General features: G+C 39.5%; 1 protein-coding gene across 1 annotated transcript; it reads right to left on the bottom strand.

The window, feature by feature from the left end:
- Positions 1-1,254: 1,254 nt before the first annotated feature.
- Positions 1,255-2,843, bottom strand: LOC149186874 (peroxiredoxin-2C-like). Its single transcript, XM_089411186.1, has 2 exons — positions 1,979-2,843; positions 1,255-1,734 (listed from the first exon to the last, which is right to left on the bottom strand). The coding sequence occupies exon 1, from the start codon at positions 2,726-2,728 to the stop codon at positions 2,009-2,011; it is 720 nt and encodes a 239-aa protein (XP_089267312.1). The 5' UTR covers positions 2,729-2,843; the 3' UTR covers positions 1,255-1,734; positions 1,979-2,008.
- Positions 2,844-9,111: the final 6,268 nt, after the last annotated feature.

Raw genomic sequence — 9,111 nt, 5'->3', positions numbered from 1 at the left:
ATAAGCCTTCCATATCAGCTATCATATAATCCTCTGGAGAAAAGTGAATTTACACCCACCTTAGTAAATATGATATAGGAATGGTTTGGGATCCACGGTGATGATTGACAGATAGTAAGGATACACTTTTTAATTAATGCTGCGTATTTAATCCACCAACTCGATCAACTTTAACATCCAGGGCTTTTATGCCCAGCTGTGTTTGAACCTGGATCATTAAGGTGGGGACATCCATCTTAGCCACCAGACCACAGCACAATAAGGATTGTTTGGTTCATAATAAGAATTATGATTTTTTAATATGTATAGTTTTATGGCACAGTTTTTCTATGAGATGTTATTTGTTTTTTAATCAAAATTGAGTGTTATAAATTTTGGCTGAGATTGTAAATTTTAATTATTTAAATATGTTTTTGAATGTAGAAATAGATTAGATTAATTTAAATAAAATAAATTACACTATTAAAATTTATGATTCCCAAAAATTCTTACTCAAAAAATTGGAACATTTAAATAAAACAAATTACACAACTAAAATTTATGATTCCAAAATCCCTACCAAATTATATACAAACTTCATAAAAAAAAAAATACCCATAAAAAGAAAAACACACCTACACACCTGATTTATGATTCCAAAAAATCCAAAATCCCTACCAAATTATATACAAACTTCATAAAAAAAAATACCAATAAAAAGAAAAACACACCTACACACCTGATTTATGATTCCAAAAAATCCTTACTCAAAAAATTGAAACATTTAAATAAAACAAATACACAACTAAAATTTATGATTCCAAAAAATCCCTACCAAATTATAAACAAACTTCATGAAAAAATACCAATAAAAAGAAAAACACACCTACACACCTGATTTATGATTCCAGAAAATCCCTACCCAATTATAAACAAACTTCGTCAAAAACAATACCAAGGAAAAAAAACGCACCTGTTACTCTGAACCAAGGTTGCAAAATCGAAAAACTTAGAAAGTCATCTTCAATTATTAGTTCGCAAATGCGGACACATGTTTTCTTTCCGATATGGTATAACAACATTTAAGAGAATAAGTTCATGCATTCTGTTCAAAAATCAAAAGAGAATGCATGAGTTTCTCACGGTGAGAAACTCAAATTGAATTTCTCACAGCGTAAGACAGAACCATCACCTCCGAAGTCCATGATGTTTGAACAAACATTATGCATTCGGACAGAGCGATGACAGGAAAAAAGAAAAGAAAGATTAAAAAGAAAAAGTGAAGGAGAAAACCTCCGTGAAATTCCATTAATCAGAAAAGGTTGCAACCTCAGCTTTGCAAAAATCATCCCCAAAAACATAAGATACTAATTGAATCTGGGGTAGGCGAAAAATAGATTCTACTGATAATGACTCAGCCATCAGTTCAGAGTGAATCCATCACTGATAACAATAACATTCAAGCAATGCAAAGCTCCATAATGGTTACTCGATTCTTGTAACAATCGAAGCTGGGGCAAGCGAAACAGGCATCTAAATAAAGCCTGTTGATAATACCTCAACCATCGGTCATCGATTTACTGTGAATCCATCATTGCTAACAATAATCCTGCAAATGCACTGGGGATTTACTGTGAATCCATCATTGATAACAATAATCTTGCAAATGCAATGGGGAAAAGAGCACTTCTTGTTTGCTGTCAAGGCATAAACCCTAGGTCCCGCAGCTGTAGCAGAAGGCCCTAGGTCCCGCAGCTGTAGCAGAAGGACAAAGTCAAACCTTGCTTAAAACCTAAAACCAGGGATACCTCAAACCCTAGATCCAATAAAACCACAAATTTCAAAGAAGGCCCAGAACCGTAAGACCTATTTAAACCCCAAAACTCTGACTAGCTGAAACCCTAAACCTCCTAAAACTCCACAAATAGAAGCACCGTAAACCCTGAGGCTCACAGACCTCATATATCAGCATGTATAAATGCTAAAAAACAGTACATACCTGCAAAAAGAACCCGCTGAAGCCTAACGCTCAGAGGGCCTTCAATATATCATCGGCCCCGCTGACGGTAAACGACCCGCCTTCCTCTAAATTGAGCACTTTAACGACCCCATTGTCCGCCAGTAACGAGTACCTGCGCGATCGCACACCTAAACCCACCGGCTTATTGCTTAAATCGACAGAAACCCCCATGGCCTTGGTGAATTGCCCGTTGCCATCAGAGAGCAGCAGAACTTTGCTATTATCTCCTCCAATCCCAAGAGAATCCGCCCATGCTTTAAGCACGAAGGCATCGTTTACGGCAACGCAGGCGATTAAATCCACGCCCTTAGCCCTCAGCTCGTCCGCCCTCTGAATGAAGCCAGGGACATGCTTTTGAGAACAAGTCGGCGTGAAGGCTCCCGGAACAGCAAGGAGGATAATCTTTTTGCCCTCGGTAAGCTCTGAGATGGAAACCGTCTGAAAATTTCCTTCCCTGTCGAAATATGAGAGCGTTGCGTTGGGGAGCTTGTCGCCCACTTTAATTGTTTCATTGGCGGTGCTGAAGGCGCGGATTTTGAAAGCTGTTGGGGCGATTGGGATGTCTGCAGGTTTTTGCGGGCAGAAGGGGATGGATGGTGAAGAAGAAGAGGAAATGTAATTTGCTGTTAAATTGTGGATATGGGAGGTGAAGGGAAATGAAAGACGTGCGAAAGAAGAAGATCTGCGGGATGCAACTAAGGCTGAAGTGAGGATTCTGAAGGATGCCATGGCTGGGGACTTGGAAAAGAAATCTGAAAATACTCGAACCAGTTCACTTTTTCCAGTTTTAACGGAGATACTCTGGTTCCTCCCTTGGCCCAGGGTGCCATGGCATGGTTTTTAAGACTTGCGTTGAGATGCCAGGGTAATGCAGCAGTGAAGACGTGGCATGCCACATCAACGTCGAGGTGGCATGTCAGAGACCTTTGACTCCGTTCAATAATTGTGAGGTGGAAATGGTTATCAAATTGAAAGTTGAATTTGATTATTTTCTCATTAATAAAATGGTTATTTGATTTTAAAATTATTATATATGTATTTCATTCAAAGTGCTATCAAATCTTTTAAAAAGTATAAAAGTCCGGGCCGGAGGGATGGCCAATCGAATTTTTCTCCCATTTCTTTGACTTTCTTAAAATAGACTTGTTGCGGATGGTTGATGCATCTCGGATGTCTGGAAGCATACATTCGGCCACCTCTTCTATTTTTATTGTTCTAATTCCAAAAAAACTCAGGGTTGAGTCCTTCCACGACTTTAGGCCTATTTCGCTTTGCAACATCATGTTCAAATTATCCTCAAAAATCATTGCGGAAAGAATGAAACCTATTCTAAATTCCTTTATTTCTGGGGACCAACATGCCTTCTTAAAGGGTCATTTTATCTTGGATGCGGTTGCCATGACTCAGGAAAGTCTGTTCACAATGCTGTCAAAGAATATGGATGTAGCCATCCTCAAGATTGACTTACAAAAAGCTTATGATTGTGTGGATTGGGGTTTTTTAAGAATCCTGTTGGCAAAAATTGGACTGAAGTCACAAAGTGTCAATTGGGTCATGTGTTGTGTTGAGAATGTCAGATATTCAGTGATTGTTAATGGATCTCCTTTGCCTTTCTTCCAAGCGGAGAGGGAACTCCGACAGGGATGTCCCCTTTCCCCTCTGCTCTTCATTCTAGTAATGAACTCTCTCAGTTTGCAGATAAATAAAGCAGTTGAAGAGAAGAGATGTCGCTCGATAAATATTTGTAAGGACGTCTCCCTCTCTCATAATCTCTTTGTGGACGATGTCCTTATCTTTGCTATGCTTTGTAAGGCCTCATGGATATGCATAAATGATATTCTTTCTAAATTTCAGAAAGCTACAGGTCTGGTTATCAATAAGGAAAAATCCTCTTTGTTTCACAATGATTCAAATATGGAAATTGTTCTCTGGATATCTGAACTGATGAGTATTGCTCCTTTTTCAATTAAGCAAGGTTTCAAATACCTGGGTTTCACCTTAAAGGCAAAAGGAAACTCAAAAAGGGATTGGCAATGGCTTCTGGAGCGGTTTTATAAAAAGATTTCAGGATGGGAGTTTAAATTCCTTTCACTGGCTGGCAGATTCATCCTTGTACAGGTCGTCCTCTCTCAACTTTCAGTCTATTGGGCTCATATTTTTTATCTCCCAGCTAGCACTATAAACCATATGAACAGATTGATTGCAAATTTCCTTTGGGGAGGATATGCATTTCAGAACAAAATTCATCTTGTCAAGTTGGCTTCTATATCAAAACCAAAAAGTGCTGGTGGATGGGGCCTTTTAGATTTGCGCACTTTTGGAAATGCCCTCCTCTGTAAATCTCTCCATCGAGGTATTTTTGGTGATGGACCATGGAGTAAGATCATTAAGGCAAAATATCTAAGAGGCAAGAGTATTGAATATTGGTACAGGAGGCGGTCCATTGGTATCAGGAGTGGATCGTCGATTTGGCAGAGTCTCAGGAAAGTTCATCATTTCTTCATGCAGTATTTTAGCTGGAATCTCTGCTCGGGTTCCTGCATGCTCATTGGTTATGATCATATTTCATGCGCCCGGGAGTTCTCGTTTCCTTTGCCATTGGTCCTCATTTTTCATAGGCTGGGATGCTTCACATGGGATAAGCTGATAAAAGAATGGTCTGGTTCTTCCCCGGTTTGGAAAGAAGGAGAGGATTTGCATCTGCCCTATTCGATGTTCTCTCTCTGGAATTCGGTAAAAGCGAGCCTTTGTAGCATGGGAATCATTCGATCGGGTACAAAAGATCTTCTGGTTTGGGCTCTCAAAAGATCCAATCTGTCTGTGAGCGTAAAGCTTATTTATGCTGATATGATCTCTGTTATTGGAAGGAGTCCTCAACCGCTGTTTCCTCCCCATCTCTGGAAGGCTGCATGTCCTCTCAAAATGATTATTTTCTCCTAGCTGTTATTCTGGAACAAAAACCTTACATGGGAGGTCCTTCAAAGGAAGAAATGGCAGGGCCCGAGCAGATGCGCTATGTGCCTCAATGAAGCGGAATCAAATCTGCACATGTTCTTTCAATGTGCCTCGTCCCTTAATATCTGGTATGATCTGTCCTTACATTTTGGTTTTCCTTACATCATCTTTTCTTCTGTTCAGGATGCTTTTATATGGTGGAGTAGGCAATCCTCATCTTGGAGGTCGTTGTTTATCATCTCCTGTTGGTTCTTGTGGATCTGGCGAAATGCACAAATTTTCCAAGGTTCAAAGGAACCCCTTCATGCCATTCTTCAGCGAATCCTGGCTTGTCATCTTCATCAAAATGACTTTTCGCCAAATGTCCTTGCTATATGATTCTGGGTTTATTTGTTCTGCTCCGGCAAGTTGGTATCAGTCCTTTTGGATCTCTGTTTCAAGGCAGAGCGGTCTGCTCCTTTTTTTCCTATGTGTTATCTGTTATGTAATCATTGAAGGGCTGTTCCTTCTAGTTTTTGTATAATGATTCAGACTATCTATATCATTTTCTGTAATCATGTGGGGCTTTTCTTCAGCTCAATTTACAGCCATATGTATTTGAAGACTTTTATATTTTCTTAATATAAATCTATGTCGGTTTTTTCTCAAAAAAAAAAAATAATAATAATTCAATTATAAAATCGTTAATTATTTTGAGAGAAATTATTTCTTTTTATTATAGAAGATTAATTGATTTTAAAATGAACATTTCCTTCAATTATAAAATAGTTAATTTATTTTGAGAGATTTTTTTTCTAGAAGATTTTGTGCAGTGAGAGAGGGTTGTTAAATATTTTTTTGGCATTGTTTATTAAGGTTACAATTTCGTCATTATAGTAATTTTTTCAAAAAAATTAATTGTTGGGGTGTTTGAATCTCTTTTTATGGTGGAAATAGATTCAACAGTATCAAGAATTTTTGAGGCACTCAAAAATTTTAAGTTTTATAGTTGTAACCCAGATTTACAAAAATTTCAACTAAATTTGATCAAAATCTTACCAAAATTTCCATTATTTTCTAGACTCTCTTTTTTATGTTTAAAATATTTTGAAATTAAGATGAAATTAATAAAATTTACATATTAATAAAATGGCTAATTGATTTTAAGATGATTGTTTTGTTTTTTTTGTTTTTTTTTTCAACTATGTAATATATTGTATAGGTATATGCTTGAAAGAGTGTATTTGGTATTTTAAAATAGTCTTTTTTTCAACTTTATTTGTAAATTTATATAAATTCTAACCCGTCATAATTTTTATATCCATGAAGGTGTCCTCGAATGGCATTCTTACTTGTATAATAGTTGGTTTATTATAAGATAAATATACTTATTTGTTTAACCTTCTTTTTCTTAAAAAAAAATGTGTTAAGTAAATTTATTTATGTAAGTAACATACCACCTTAGATTCATCTTAATCCCCGATCTATGTCCAGAGGGATCAAATCTCTTGAGGTGCAAATCTCTTTTTTGAGTGCAAAACTTGAGAAAAGGTTTGCACCTCGAGAAATTTGATCCCTCATGGCGCTTGATAGGTCTGGGGTTAAGATGGATTTAGGTTGGTTATATAATACTATATAATATCTATAATTGTATCTATGTGTCTCTTTCTTATTCCCCTTGTGTATCTCACCCCCCAAACATACACACTCTCTCTCTGTATCTATCTATCTTTCTCTCCTTCCCTCTTCCTCTAATCCGGATTTAAACAGGAAGGCAACAAATTACAGAGATAACCATAAACACAAAGATGCAGCGGAAATAATACTTCATTTCATTAATGTAAAATATTGAGATATGCTTACAAACAGAAATGGAAATAAACCAGCTAGGGCGATGGTAGCTTATCTCTGAGAAGAGATGTGGTGGCTACATGCCTCTAAACTGTGTTACAATGAGGCTCGAAGGCCTATTTATTGTTGAGAAACAATAGAAAACCCTTAACATCCCAAAACCTAACCCTAGAAGATGAAACGCCAAATTGTGGGCCCCGTTTGGGGAAATTGGTACATCAATTTCCCAGGGTCGTAACTTTGGCATACGATCTTTGTTTGATGAGTACAATAGCTCATTAGAAAGATCTATCTAATAACTACAACTTTAGGAAGGGCAACATCGGTCCATGGACCCATGTTACCCCCAGATTTCCCAAAAAACGTCGTTTAGGGCCTGAAAACAGCTCCGGAAGTTCAGGACCCGAAAAACTGCTAAAAATATTAAACTGTGCTACAATTTAGGAAACTGAAAAATTGAAAGAGATAGTTGTGAGGGTCCAAATGGGATAGGTGGGTGGCCACCAACATCCACCTGGATCATTCCTCCCCCCTTAGGAAGCAATGGTCCCCATTGCGTTGAGTTCCTCCATCTGCTGAACTTGGTCCCTTATGAGTTGTTCTGCAATCTCGGATGTGTCCACTAATGGTGGAAAGCATGGTCGAGGGCAGTACACATTGAACACTTGGTGCAGGCAAAGGAATGGAGGAATGCTACGCTCCAAAGCATTATTTCTCGTAGCCTTAGTAATGGTGTAATGACCATGTCGGCGTGGTCGGAGCTTTTGATGGGCTCTTGTAAGGCGTTCTTTCTGCAGATGCAACCAGACTTTGTTGCCCACCTGAAGCTTGTGTGGTACCCTTGTGGGTGAGGAGAAGTTGTTCCTGTGTTCTGTCATGACCATATTCCTTTACTGCTACTGCTGCGTGGAGGAACCCTTTGCGAGGGTCATGGATGTGGCAACGATCTTCCCCTTACTTTGGGAGCGAACCAGACAGATGAATTTCCTAGTTTGGGAGATGAGCTTGCTACCTTTCTTAGCAGTGATCAAAGAGGTGGCGATATGTGGGGCTACCTCCAGTATCCTGTATAATGAATCACCTAAAGAAATGATGACAGCGCGAGGCCTTGACTCATACACAACATGCCGCCTCCACAAGTATGGCTGGCCTAATAGCACATCACAAACATCCAAAGGTGTAACATCACACAATACCTTGTCTGTGAAGGGCTTGATGCTGTAGGGAAGGCGGCAATACTGGCGAACTTTGAGATCTCGTCCTTCATGAAGCCACCCGATACTGTACGGCTGTGGGTGTGGTGTAGTCGGTAGACCCAACCGCTTCACGACCTCTACTGAAATAAGGTTCTTTTGGCTACCACTGTCGACAATGAATTGCAGCGGCGAACCCTTCACCCACATTTGTGAGTGGAAAAGACGTTCCCCCTCCTCTGGATCTTTGGGTTCATTCTTCTGGATCTTGGTAGTGGCAACAGTAGCGCTGGGCTCCGCATCAATGATCTGCTTCCCTTTGCCATTCCCCTTGTCGGGTTCTGGCTCAAGGTCAGAACATGCATCTGATTCGGAAGCCTTCAACTCGGCCACCAGTGACTGCTTGGTCTAACACTCACTTGTGTTATGAGTGGGACTCTTGTGGAACTCACACCACTTTCCTGTGTCCTTCTTCAGCTTCGTGGTGTTGTTCTTTTCTTGTGGCTTCAACGGGTTGTCTTGGGTCACCTCGCCTTGGCTTTGTCCTTTGGGCTTCAAATTTGCAGATCCAAAGTCTCACTTCTTTTGTTTGAACTTTTGCTCAATTTTGACAGTGTATCGGTACACCGTGCCGAGCGAGGAGATGTTCAGGAACTCCATCTCTTCCTGGATGTATCTGTGTAGGCAGCCACGATATTTGAGTACCAGATGCAACTCAGAATCTTTGATACTCAACTGTGTGCGAAGGGTATGAAAAATGTTTGTGAACTCTGGCACATCTTGGTCCCACCCCTTCCACAGTGTGGTCCATCTGATGTATTTGTCCTCATAGCTTTTGACAGGGTAAAACTGCTCCTTGACGGCATCCCGGAATGAATCCCAAGTGGGTGTGACTGAAAATAGTGAGCCCGTATTTTCATCCTTCTGCTCGTAGTAGGTTTCCCACCAGTCCTTGACATGGGGGGCTGCTTTGAGAAGAGCGAAAACACTCTTTTCCCGACTCAAAAATTCATGAACAAAAAAATACCCTTCTAGCAGATATAACCATTTATCTACAGCATCCGCGTCTATTTGACCCTCAAATATGGGGATTTCGAAATTAACTTGTACCTTAAACGGTGTGGCGTTTCCAAA

Source organism: Pinus tabuliformis, chromosome 3_1, assembly GCF_031772625.1.
Source record: "Pinus tabuliformis cultivar Carrire ecotype Pingquan chromosome 3_1, CPIR1, whole genome shotgun sequence".
Classification (NCBI taxonomy): Eukaryota; Viridiplantae; Streptophyta; class Pinopsida; order Pinales; family Pinaceae; genus Pinus; species Pinus tabuliformis.
This window is presented reverse-complemented; position numbering and strand designations above follow the sequence as displayed.

What these genes read in the sequence shown, in the direction of transcription:
- LOC149186874 (XM_089411186.1), bottom strand. Translation starts at nt 2,728, where the DNA reads ATGGCATCCTTCAGAATCCTCACTTCAGCCTTAGTTGCATCCCGCAGA.